This window comes from Raphanus sativus, chromosome 9, assembly GCF_000801105.2.
Source record: "Raphanus sativus cultivar WK10039 chromosome 9, ASM80110v3, whole genome shotgun sequence".
Lineage (NCBI taxonomy): Eukaryota > Viridiplantae > Streptophyta > Magnoliopsida > Brassicales > Brassicaceae > Raphanus > Raphanus sativus.
In genome coordinates, this window is record NC_079519.1 from 7,415,808 (window position 1) to 7,428,852 (window position 13,045).

The window sequence follows — 13,045 nt, forward strand, 5'->3', positions numbered from 1 at the left end:
AATTATTAATATCCTCCTATATATTAAAAGAGAAGTACATTGGACACGTGGCGCTCACACAGCTCTTCTGACGAAAATTCTCGCGATTCTATTGGTCGGATTTTTCTATTTTTTCTTTTTGATTTATTTTTCTACTCAAACTTTAAATTTGGAAAGTCACATTAATTGTTAATCGCACTAATTATTTCTTGCGCAAGAATCGTAATAAATGTCGACCATTAATCATAGCTTGCAGAACAATTTTAATAAATATCGACTAATCATTAAATGTCTTAATGAGAAATATGTTTTATATCTAATTAGGAAACTAATTATTATCAACATACCTTATTTATATTGATTACTTGCGCAAGTCTCGCATCATATAATATGCATATTCGTTTTTAATTTTACAAATTTATTATGTTTCCTTTAATCAAACGTCATTTAATTTACATACCTTATTATAACCAATTACTTGCGCAAGTCTTGCAAGTAATATTATTTGCGTCGTTAATACTCTTCACCATCAAAGGACTATATATAGAGTACAAAGTGGCGATGAAGCAACATAATCATTCTTCTATTTTTATATATACATATTTTATCGGAGCTGACTTTTCTTTTGGTTTATATGCAGATACCCTATTCTGACGATTTCACCGCGATGCAGCGAAGAATATGACACAAAAGCTGATGTTTTCTCCTTTGCTTTGATCGTTCAAGAGGTAAGTTAAAACCTTTTTTTTCCTTATGGTTTTTGCTGTTTCTTTGTTCATGTTGTTGATTCCTTTTAAATGTTGGAACTTTTTTAGATGATAGAAGGACGAATGCCATTTGCTGAAAAGGAAGACAGTGAAGCTTCAGAAGCTTATGCCAGCAAAGAGCAGCCACTGTTCAAAGCTCCATCAAATTGCTTTACCCTCATGGACTTAAAACGTTAGTCTTACTCTTTCTCTTCACCATTAAACAAAAAAGAAGGGACAGTTTTGCATCGTTGATTGGTTTAAGTTCATGTCAATAACCGGTTAGGTTCGGTCTATTTTTTTTTTTGTATCCCATAGGTTGATAGAAGAATGCTGGCAAAATAAACCAGCCAAGCGACCTACTTTCAGAGAGATCATTAAACGGCTCGAGTCTATTCTTCATCATATGGGTCACAAACGACAATGGGGGGTACTACTGAGTTTGTCCTTTTGTTATTTAGGTTTCTAGATTATGTTTACCTGTTAACCTGTTTCTTCTTTCACATGTTTAATATCAGATGAGGCCGTTGACTTGCTTTCAGAATTTGGAGCACAAGAAGAAACATAACTGGGATATGAGCAGCCATGACGGATCATCATCCGGTTCACATTTGTGATTCTTTAACCGGTTCAGAAATGATTTTTTTTTCTATTCCCTCCGGTTTAGTTTGGTCTTCCCCCTAAAGAACCGAATCTTATTTTGTCATTTTGTTCTTCACTGATGAAAGTCCGTGTGATCAAAATCTGGCATTTTATCTATTTATAAAATTTGTTGTAAGATATATGATTTTAACCTCAAGATATCTTTGCTGTTGTAATCTAAAATTTCTGCAAAATGTATGATTCCACCTCATTATTATATGGGTCCTTAATTTCGAAATGAAATAAATATGAAATTGTTAGATTTTCATGTGCTATTATTGATTAACTTGAAACTTTAAGTAACTTCAATATTAGTTTGGTGCTTCCTTTTTTGTGCAACAATTTTTGTTTCTGCTGTAGTAGGTATTTTTCTGTTGTTTGCTAAGACACAAGGCAATTGAGATAATACCACTGGTTCTTAACATAAAATCTTATGATAGTGTGACTGACTTTTATATCAAAACTTACTCTAGAATTTGAACTTTATATAATTACATGAAATTTCATGTCTATCACAAAAGAAAATACGCATAAAAATTATGAAAATGCACATATAATTTATACACATTTCTAAGAGGGTCCCTACATATCAAACCTCCTGTCGTAATTTATACACATATACTTCTTATTGGTTGATTTTTAGAATTTCTTTTTTAATTTATTTTTATCATCTACAACCTAATATGAAAACCTAATATGAAAGTAACACTAATTACTAACCTCATAAATTCTTACTTGCGCAAGAATATTAATAAATACGTGTATTAATAAGTTTCCTTATTACAAATATAGTAAACTATTCATTCTTGATATCATATTTATTACATTGCGCAACCAATTTAACGATTTGTATTTAATTAGGAACTTAATTTTATTAACTTACCTTACTAATATTGATTACTTGCGCAAGTTTCACATCATTTCATATGTATATAATTTTATGACAATACAAATTTAATATATTTCCTTAAACGGTTTCATTATTTATTATATAAATATTACTTTCGTGTCATTAATATGAGAACATTCACTTCCAAGTAAACAAATGTAAGGTAAGTTAATAAAATATTTATGATACCAAGTTGCACCATATTATTATTTTATTTATTATCTTTAAAAAAAGCTGTACATTAATTGGCAAACTATGATTAGTTGGTAATTCACCCAAGAAAAATTCATGATAAAATATTAAACTAAGAAACATTCCTATATAAATCAAAATTGTGGTAGTTAAAAGATAATCGGTGAATTAAAAGAATGTTTACATTTTTATATTTTTCAAAAAAAAAATGTTTACGATAAGGGGGAGAGAGAGAGAGCGAGATTTAGTGTTTTGGGTATACCCAAGGGTTTACAGTTTAGTGTTTAGGATTTAGGGTTTATGGTATATCCAAGAAATTAGAGTTTAGTGTTTGGATTTTTACCCAAGGGTTTAAGCTTTGTCCAAGGGATTAGGGAATATTGTTTAGTGTTTACGATGAGTGTGAGAGAGAGAGAGAGAGAGAGAGAGAGAGAGAGAGAGAGAGAGAGAGAGAGAGAGATTTAGTGTTTTGGGTATACCCAAGGGTTTACAGTTTAGTGGTTAAGATTTATCCAAGGGTTTAGGGTATATCCAAGAATTTAGAGTTTAGTGTTTGGATTTTTACACAAGGGTTTAAGTTTTGTCCAATGGTAGAGGCTATAATGTTTAGTGTTTATGATTTTACTCTTTTGTGAGGGTTTTAAAATTGTTAAAAAAAAATTATCTTTTGGCAGCTACTAATATTTTCATTTATTTTAAAACTTAACACAAATTATTATTATTTTATTTATTATCTTTAAAAAAGTTGTACATTATTTGGCAAACTATGATTATTTGGTAATTCACCCAAGAAAAATTCATGATAAAATATTAAACTAGGAAACATTCCTATATAAATCAAAATCGTGGTAGTTAAAAGATAATTCGGTGAATTAAAAGAATGTTTACATTTTTATATTTTTCAAAAAAAAAGGTTTACGACGAGGGGGCGAGAGAGAGAGAGAGAGATTTAGTGTTTTGGGTATACCCAAGGATTTACAGTTTAGTGTTTAGGATTTACCCAAGAGTTTAGGGTATATCCAAGAATTTAGGGTTTAGGGTATATCCAAGAATTTAGGGTTTAGTGTTTGGATTTTTACCCAAGGGTTTTAAGCTTTGTCCAAGGGTTTAGGGTATAGTGTTTAATGTTTATGATTTACTCTTTTGTGACGGTTTTAATTTTTTTTAAAATATTCATCTTTTGGCAGCTACTAATATTTTTCATTTATTTTAAAAACCTAACACAAATTATTATTATTTTATTTATTATCTTTAAAAAAAGCTGTACATTAATTGGCAAACTATGATTAGTTGATAATTCACCCAAGAAAAATTCATGATAAAATATTAAACTAGGAAACATTCCCATATAAATCAAAATTGTGGTAGTTAAAAGATAATCAGTGAATTAAAAGAATTACATTTTTATATTTTTCAGAAAAAAAGGTTTACGATGAGGGGAAGAGAGAGAAGGAGAGAGAGAGAGAAGGAGAGAGAGAGAGAGAGAGAGAGAGAGAGAGAGAGAGAGAGAGAGAGAGAGAGAGAGAGAGAGAGAGAGAGAGAGAGATTTTGTGTATTGGGTATACCCAAGAGTTTACAGTTTAGTGTTTAGGATTTATCCAAAGGTTTAGGGTATATCCAAGAATTTAGAGTTTAGTGTTTGGATTTTTACCCAACTGTTTAAGCTTTGTCCAAGGGTTTAGGGTATAGTGTTTAGTGTTTATGATTTACTCTTTTGTGACGGTTTTAAAATTGTTAAAAAAAAATCATCTTTTGGGAGCTAGTAATATTTTTCATTTATTTTAAAAAACTTAACACAAATTATTATTATTTTATTATTATCTTTAAAAAAAGTTGTACATTAATTGGCAAACTAGGAAACAGTTGGTAATTCACCCAAGAAAAATTCATGATAAAATATTAAACTAGGAAACATTCCTATATAAATCAAAATTGTGGTAGTTAAAAAAATAATCGGTGAATTAAAAGAATGTTAACATTTTTATATTTTTCAAAAAAAAAAGGTTTACGATGAGAGGGAGAGAGAGAGAGAGAGAGAGAGAGAGAGAGAGAGAGAGAGAGAGAGAGAGAGAGAGAGAGAGAGAGAGAGAGAGATTTAGTGTTTAACCCGCGGGACCCGCGAATTACCTGCAAATTTGGACGGGGCAGGTGCAGGTATTTTGAATCTTTCATTGCGGGTCATGCGGATTGAAATTATGAGTCAAAAAACTAGGTGACCCGCGGGTTGGCGGGACGGACCGGGTGGGTCGATCCGCAGACCCAGCTCTACCCGTATAATTTGAATCTGTACAATGTCCGCCCAGGGTGCGAACCGGCCACCTAGTAAGAATTATTTGTTTTTTTAATAAATCATCAATCTTAATACTATAAAGTAGAACGTGACTCTCTTCTTAGAGAGACACGTCATCAAATCGCTCATTCTCAGCGCAACACGTGTCACGTCTCTCTAAACTCTGCGTTTCATTAAGTAATCAACGACATATGGTTTTTTTTTTTTGGGCTCAAGGCTTTGCTGGAGAACCGAGTCCAGTAATGAACAACCGTAATCCTCTCTGCCAGCGTCAGATCGAATTTAAGGGTTTTTCTCATGATTTCTTCTCTGCCGTTCGAGTGATTGTGTTGCTGAAGTCGATGTGATGAATTCGTTTCTTGATTTTTGATTGCGTCGTTTGAGATTCTTTTCCATCTACAAAAATGTCTCAGTTACAGATTCGTGGCGTTTGATCCCTTCATAACTACATCAACCACAATCAAGCTTTCAATGTGATTTTCTCTTCTGCAAGGCGGTGTATCTGCCAGTATAAATAGGTGAGCCTTCCTCCTCTCAAAATCATCCTCTCAATCTGTTCAAACAGCTCTTCTCCGAAAATGATATATCCAAAGTTTTACTTTCTGATTTGAAGTCTATGTGTTGTTCCATTGAGAGGTTAGATTGTTGCGGTTCTGAGAGGCCATGAATGTGAAGCGCAGTGGGGAACTCATGTGGGTTGATACGTTCTTACTGGATTCAAAAGCAGATAGATGATCGTTGGCTTTGCGGCTGTGCCTACACACAAGACGCGATCGACATCAAAATTCATGAGTTTGACGTTACAAAGTGAGTCTTTCCATCCGTATGCATCATAATTGTTATGAGTGCTTCACAACTCTATAAAAGTTGTCGCCTGTCATGCGTTTTTTTTAAGCTAATAGCTGTCTGCTTTATCTGTTTTACATTGTTTCTCCTCCATATAATAAATTATTTGAAAAATCTTTCAATTTTCAGGATGGAGCAATGTTGCGTATACATGATGCTCCGGAAACGAAGGTGCTGCATATTCTGAGAAAGTTGATATCAGTCTTCCGGGTATATGTACGTATATACTTTGCTTATCTAGATAATCTTTCTGAAAAGCATTGTTTAGGGTGTCTCTCTGGCTTCCGTAAACTCTAACGGCTTATATTTCCTCTCTGTTTCTTTGCTTGCAAAATCCAATGAAAAAGTTTGTTAAGTACATCATTCTTTGGTTTTAGATCGACACCATTGATGGTTGCTGGCTCATGGCACCGGAACTGGCTCGAGGAAATCTTGAACCCAACCACTGATCAGCCACAAGGCCATCCAGTCCCTTATCCTTTCATCTGTCTTCCTGTAATGAGCATTATCAAGATCCGTTAAGAAACTTTTTAGCTACTGTGATTAAAAAAAACTCTTAAGATCTGACTTTTATTTTTGCTCATTTGTGGATTTCAGAGTATGAAGCTGGCGAGGAAATGATTATCTAACTCCATGTTGTGACCCTTTCCCTGTCCGTATGGAATGAAAATGCACCGTAGCTTCTGGTAATGTATCAATTCTTCTCTACCAAGCTTAACTAGAACACTGAATTGATTGTGTGTGTGACATATAACTGGATGTTGTCATGAGTTTCTGACCCAATCACCATATATCAAAGCCATCACAAGCCACACCAAGGTCATACACATGCCCTCTTGACATAGGAAAAAAAGAATGTTCCTACTATAATATTTCGTAATGAAACAATGATAAGTTAGAATTTTTTTTGGATATGAAGCTCTATTTTTCTATCCTTCATTCATATTTTTGCTTGGTAGCTAATTTTTCTGTGTATTCAGTAATGCATGTTTAACAAAGAGAAAACTAATAATAATATCACTTGCAGGGCGGGCACATCACGATGCCACCATTTTGTGCAATTTTGGTTTGCAAGTTTCAACCTGCTGCAAATTTGACCACTCCATGAGCTCTTCTTCTTCACTAAGCTACAGGTCGTCCGTTTCTTCACTCCCTGACATGCCCCTCCCGCCTTATCCTCTTGAGTCCTTATTGCTCGGAACATCATCATCATCATCATCATCCTGAATGAAAATGCAGAGAGCTTCACTCTTTGAGCTCCATTTAACTCAAAACCACAACAAATGGTGACTCCGAACTGTTGCAGCTGAAGTCTCGGTGTGAGCTCCAATCCTGTTGAGAGCCTGAGACCAAAAAAATGATTCAGCTAGCATTGAGTTTAAGACTACAAATTGAAGACACAAAACTTAAAGGAGAGAACATCACTCTATTCCTCTTCTATTGCTATCTGTATGTATCTTTTTTTTTATCTCAAACTTCCATGATCTCATGAACATGAAGGATGTGTGGGACCAAGTAAGAGAGATGAAACACAACACTTCTTCTCTCTTTTTTATATGTGAAACAGAGAAATTAAAATCTTTTTTTTATGCTTTTGTTTAGCTAAATTATCTTATTTGCTAAATCAAAGAAATGTCAGAAATGAATTGAAATCATACTCATCGTAATGATGTGATTCATGTTTATTAATCATACTCATCGTTATGATATGATTCATGTTTATTCTGCCGGCTTTAATTTTTTTTCTTCATTTTGTCATGACAAACCGATATATATTTGCACCATCGTTTTCTTGCATAACAAAAAATAACAAAAATAACATTTGTCATAAAAAAGATGCCATCAAATGAGTAGTTGCTACGTCACTTTGCATATGTGGCAACAAAAAGTTCATACCAATGGAAAGTATTTCTTTAACAGAGTAACTTTTAAAATTTATAACTACTCCAAATTTTTATTTTATTATCTTTAAATATATTAATAAAACAGTTAATAGCCTATATTTTTACATTTAATACCAAAATTTTATTTTATTATCTTATATACCAAATATATTAGTCCAAACAAAATTTGACATTAATCTATCAATAAATTTTTTTTATAGGTTATTAATATAGCTATTTTTTATTATTTAACAACAAAAAGAAGAAAATCTTATTCCTCATGTTTTCATAAGCTCAAACTAACGAAAAGGTCTCTAATCTCATAAATATTTTTTCATCCGTGCTTGCCAAACTCAAAATTCGGAAAATTAATATGACAATTGATGAAAAAACACAATTCTCAGTTATACATAATCAAACATATAGTTAAAAAGAGTTAACTATCTAATAAATAAAATAAAATACAAATAACATACATATTACTAGCACCCAAATATCGACACTTAAAAAAGCAAAATGGCATCGTATCATCATCTCTAACACTTTAGATTTAAAAAATAATTGTAAAGTTTTGACAAACCTAAATACATAGCAAATATACAAAAAAAACATATGATAATAGATTACCTGAAATAACTCAAACAAAAAAAATAAATACACCGTGTTAATAAAAATAAAATATTATATCATTTCAAAAATTACAACAGTATAATTATGCAATTTGGTTAACAACAACTAATTCAGCTCTCGGTATCATAACATGTTATATAAAAAAGATCACATTTAAATAATTTGTCACCAAAATAGATAATTATTCTTTTCAAACTAAAAAAAAAATATTTCGACAAAACACATAATTACGTCAAAATCCCGCGCTTACCCAAGTAGATTTATAAAGAAAACCTCAAAATGATTCAAATGGCTGTTCCATATATTCGTTTTTTCTTGGGTCTTTCAATACCGAATTATATGACATCTAGCCTGGATATTTAAGAGGTTCAAGATTATCTATCACCTAAAGGAGTTATTGAAGAACAAATGTTTAATCTCTTCTCTATCCTCAATTCAAGAAATAAAACCTGGAAACTAACTCTTAAAACGCCGAGGAGTAAAAGCTTTGTTTCCTGCCTGCTCTATTCCTCCTGCAGCTCATATATCTGCATGTATGCTTCCGATAGTTCTACCATCTGTGGAAGCGTCTCTGCAACATGCAGATCCTGCATCTCGTACCACAGTTCTTGCGACTTGCGCTGCACAAACACTCTGAAATACCCATCCTCTGGCTTCGAATCATGTACAATGTTGGCGATTAAATTATACTTTGTAGTAGGCAATGATGGTATGCAATCCCTCAGATCCATGTCTTTCATTGGGAAGCTAACCAAGGTAGGGTTCTTCTCCTTGAAGAAGTTGTTCTTCTTGAACCGTACCATATGGAACATCAAGTAGGGAGGAGATTTCGTTACTCGATATCTCATTCTGGCTAGCCTTTCCTCTGTCACCGTTTCTCCATCAAACTTCTTCAACAGATCGAATAGAGCAACCTGCGGAATGATGTTTTTCTCCATGACATCTTTGAAAAGAGGAGGCGGTGGCAGATCTAGCCCAAGCATCAGGAAAGGCATCCTGGAGATTTCTTTCTTTTCAATACCTTCTTGATACTCTCTCACCTCTTCTAACTCACCCTGGAAGCACTGGTGGATAATACTGCTGGCGTCCTTTGAAGTTCGAAGATCCACGTGCAAAGTGTTGAGGAGCCAAGACATAAACTCTACTGGATCTGACTGTTGGCCTATCCTGAATCGTTTCTTGCCTTTCATGACAGCTTGCACGAACTCATGTGGACTGACGTGTCCTTTGAAGTTGCGAGCATGCCAAATCTTTCGAGTGAGTTCCCCAAAGCGGTGAACAAGAGGAGACTTGCAATGCTGATAGTTGTCGGGAATAAGGAAAAAGTTACGTAGAGGAGTAACTCTCATCAACGATTGGATTGTAACGTTCACAAACTCTGTACTCTTTTGTACGTCGTTCAACCCCACCATCCCCGGAAGATAATGAGAGCCGTCAAGAGCCCTAGACCACTCCTTATTCCTATCAAACTCTTCTACTTGTGCTCTACTAAACCTTGGGTTTAAAACATGACGAATGTCATCCAAACAAGGGTCGTTGATCTCGTAACCATCAGGAAGACAATACGCCTTCTCCGTGACAAGGTTGATATAAACGTGGTGCCCTGATTCCAAGCTGTGTGTATAAGCAGGTGACTTACGGCTTCTTCCTTGGAAGTACTTCCCGCATACAAGACACGCATACACGTTCAAATTCAACATGGTGGCCGAGCAACACCTCTCGAAATCAAAATCCAAGACCTGACGATTGACGGTATCAAGATAAGGGCAATCTCGACCAACTTCAACATGGCGTGATGAATGTTTCCCCCGAAGAACCTTAGAGGAGGCATCAACATCGTCGTCATCGAGCTCCCCTTGAGCTTCTCCGATTCTCTTCTCCTCCTCTACTTTCGCAGCTCCGTTTATCACTCTCTTCCGCTTTGCAGCTCTCTCTTCCTCGACACCACCGTTCTTAACTTCTCTCCCACTCTTCATGTTAGGTTTTTAACCTACCTTTTGATGTAGATTTCGAATAAATTTGATACCAAAACTTATCTCTTATTCACTCTTAAAAAAATAATGTTTCACAAAAACAAAATAAATATCACAAGATAATAACCAAACCTAAACCTCTCTCTTTATCTCTCGTATTGCTCGCGTCTCTCTTTTTTTTCGGATGATTCAAAACCTTAAGCATACCTCCTTATTTATAACAGACCACATATTCCTTTCCCCTAGTGACTTACGTCATATACTTTCCTAATTTTAAATAGTGACCGACACTTGACAAAAGGAAATAACCGAATTTCATGTTTGCATGCAGGATACTTGGAGTTGGGCCAGGACTTCATCAATTTAGGCCCACTTCATCCTCGAGTTTTACTTGCGCAAGTCGATTCAAAGCCCTAGAACACGTACAGAAGATCAGCGATAAACGAGATCCTTCAACAGTTAAACAGCAATGATTTCTTCAATAGAAACATGTTTTTGGGAAACTACTTGGGAGATTCAGAGATCTCTGTTGGTTTAGTTTGGGAGTTAGGGTTCTGAGAACAGGAACTTCATGTAATTGCAACGACCTCTTACAAAGTTTTTCAAATCCAAGGGAACCAATCTTGGGACAAGATTCTTTGTGGTACTCAAGCGTTGGCATCATCTTCCATAGAGATTTCCACCGTTTAGAGAGTAAGCTTGTATTCATTGCATCATTTATTGGAATTAGTGAGAGGATTCTGAAGAGTACATCGTCAGGTAAACGGCCGATAATATCTGAGGATGTAACATCTTTGGTTCTTAGTTTTGCAGCTTTCGTGTCCTCCAAAACAGAGTGGAGATTGGAAAGAGCAAGATCGTTAGTTATGAAGTAGAGATCAAACCCTAATTACACTCTGTTCCAACTTTTACAGCATAAATAATGGAAAAAGAATATTCAATTTTTCGTTTACTATACTTATCGATAATTTAAAAATGGGTCCCTTTAAAAATATACCAAAGTTTTTTGAAATATTTTTCATTATTTTTCAGATTTCGTTTCCATGGAATCTCTGCATCTCATTGCGTGCTGCCAGGGCCGTCTTAGAAAGTAGGGCGGGGAGGCCCTGCGTGCTGCTGTATTGTGAGTCTGTGACTATCGAACATCTGTATTGATTGCGAGATTCGCATCTCTTTGCTTTGCTTTCGAGAAGCTGAGAGATGGCAAACATAATAAACAATTCGCTTGTACTAAGCTATTTCTACGTTATACCCTCTTCTGGTGTCATTCTCTACAACAAAGTGATTTCATAGGCTACTTTACTTTTATATCGTTTTTTTTTTAATTTCTCATGGATTTTGAATCATGGAACTAGAATTTGAGATTTGAAACCTAGGCCCCTGAGAGTTTTATTTCACAATCTTTGTATTAGTGATTATAGGCTTATAGCCACATCTTTTCCCTTTTTAGGATTTCATTTTGAAGTGGGTTCTATCTCCCAAATACTTCAATTTTCTGTTGGAACTATTTCTCTGTAAGTTTCTGGACAAAAACGTTCATCGGAATAATTATTTGGCACTATAAATTAGTGAAATCACATGTCAAAACAAGAGTAAATTCTAAATGAGAAATGGAGGTTTAAAATGAGTGTGTTATAAAGCTCGTAATATTTTAAGGGTAAGTATAAAAAAATTAGCAAATGTCTCATTTTGAATATTTGAGTTTGAATTTAGATTTAAATTTGTTAATTGGTTATTATGTCAATTAGATTATTTTTTATAGATCTTATTCATAATATTATTTTATAATTGTTTAAATATAAAATATAAACCCACAACGAATATATTGTTCAGTTTGATTTATAGTTCGAAAGAAAAATAAATGTCTTTGTAAAGTGACTTTAATTTGGTCATGGATAAGTTACTCTCCTTAATCCTAATTAATTTATCAAGTAATGTTCCATCAATACACATTATACGTTTACACTTTGTGGAGGTATAAACAAGTTGTGTGTGTTCTCATTTTGTATATACGATCAATTATAGCAAAAATAATTCTCCCACTTGAATATTTGATTCTTTATTTTTGTGTTTTTTTTTTTAGTCTGAACAAACCTAGTGTTGTTCGCTTTTAATGGAATGACACATATTAGAAGATTTATGCAGTTGTATTCTAAGAATCTAAGCGCTATGAAAGCGTCGCATTACGGAACGTTTAAAGTTTAAGCAAAGAGATTAACCATCTCGACTCTGCAATTCTTCTTTATTCGTTTGTTTCAATATTGTAATATTAATTCTTATTCTTATTATTTTTACAAATATCAGTTGTCCCATTGTAATAAAATAAAGTTGTTACACTCTTAAATCTTTAAATTCTACAATCACAAGCAAACCCCTTTTCTATGGTGCATCATTTTGGAAACATGTTCAGGTTTTTAGTATTTCCCAAGACCAAACCTTATGCTTAGCAACATGTTCAAGGGAACATGAATGACTATTAAGGATGTGGTTGTGAGAGGAAGGATAAGATCAAGAACATGTTCTAGTGACTGAGTTCCAAGTAAGAGGCATGAAACTAGTAGTTAACTACAACCGGAAGAGCAATCAAATATCTAAACTTATGTCTTGACAATGCATGCGTTTTCCAGTCTTACTTTTTTTATTAAAAGCGTGAACAATTTTTCTTTCTCATTTTGTCAATCTATTTTTCTCATATTTTGTTGTTAGTAACAAGATCTTGATGTTGTTTTAATTTGTTTCGGACACAAAACATTGTTTTAAGTTGTTTCAGGCACAAAACAGTTTTTGATGCTCTTCATGCTTTATTGGTGAATTCCCTTCTCATCTTATTGGTGTTCACCTCGATTGCAGTTTCAAATGACAATTTGACACATTCAACAAACCATGTGATAGGCCCACTATAAGATTCTTCGTGTTCGGAGTGCTGTTTGTCCTCTACTTAAGCTTCAAATTGTATGAGCTATCTATTCCATATA

The 13,045-nt window shown here is 33.9% G+C and overlaps 1 protein-coding gene and 3 long non-coding RNA genes across 4 annotated transcripts; 3 read left to right on the plus strand and 1 right to left on the minus strand.

The window, feature by feature from the left end:
• The first annotated feature begins 650 nt into the window (after positions 1–650).
• On the plus strand, positions 651–1,155 carry LOC108823675 (uncharacterized). Its single transcript, XR_008938853.1, has 3 exons — positions 651–707; positions 795–918; positions 1,044–1,155. It is a non-coding gene; the product is annotated as an uncharacterized LOC108823675 (long non-coding RNA).
• A 3,802-nt stretch (positions 1,156–4,957) lies between these two features.
• Positions 4,958–7,177, plus strand: LOC130499991 (uncharacterized). Its single transcript, XR_008938851.1, has 6 exons — positions 4,958–5,256; positions 5,380–5,545; positions 5,714–5,800; positions 5,962–6,079; positions 6,182–6,270; positions 6,612–7,177. It is a non-coding gene; the product is annotated as an uncharacterized LOC130499991 (long non-coding RNA).
• A 954-nt stretch (positions 7,178–8,131) lies between these two features.
• LOC108823671 (uncharacterized) lies at positions 8,132–10,270 on the minus strand. The gene has a single exon (XM_056994670.1). The coding sequence runs from the start codon at positions 10,071–10,073 to the stop codon at positions 8,601–8,603; it is 1,473 nt and encodes a 490-aa protein (XP_056850650.1). The 5' UTR covers positions 10,074–10,270; the 3' UTR covers positions 8,132–8,600.
• A 200-nt stretch (positions 10,271–10,470) lies between these two features.
• On the plus strand, positions 10,471–12,457 carry LOC130499992 (uncharacterized). The gene is made up of 3 exons (XR_008938852.1): positions 10,471–10,763; positions 10,876–10,941; positions 11,103–12,457. It is a non-coding gene; the product is annotated as an uncharacterized LOC130499992 (long non-coding RNA).
• The last annotated feature ends 588 nt before the right edge of the window (positions 12,458–13,045 follow it).

Excerpts from the sequence above, each read along its gene's own strand:
- LOC108823671 (XM_056994670.1), bottom strand. The coding sequence starts at position 10,073 with ATGAAGAGTGGGAGAGAAGTTAAGAACGGTGGTGTCGAGGAAGAGAGA.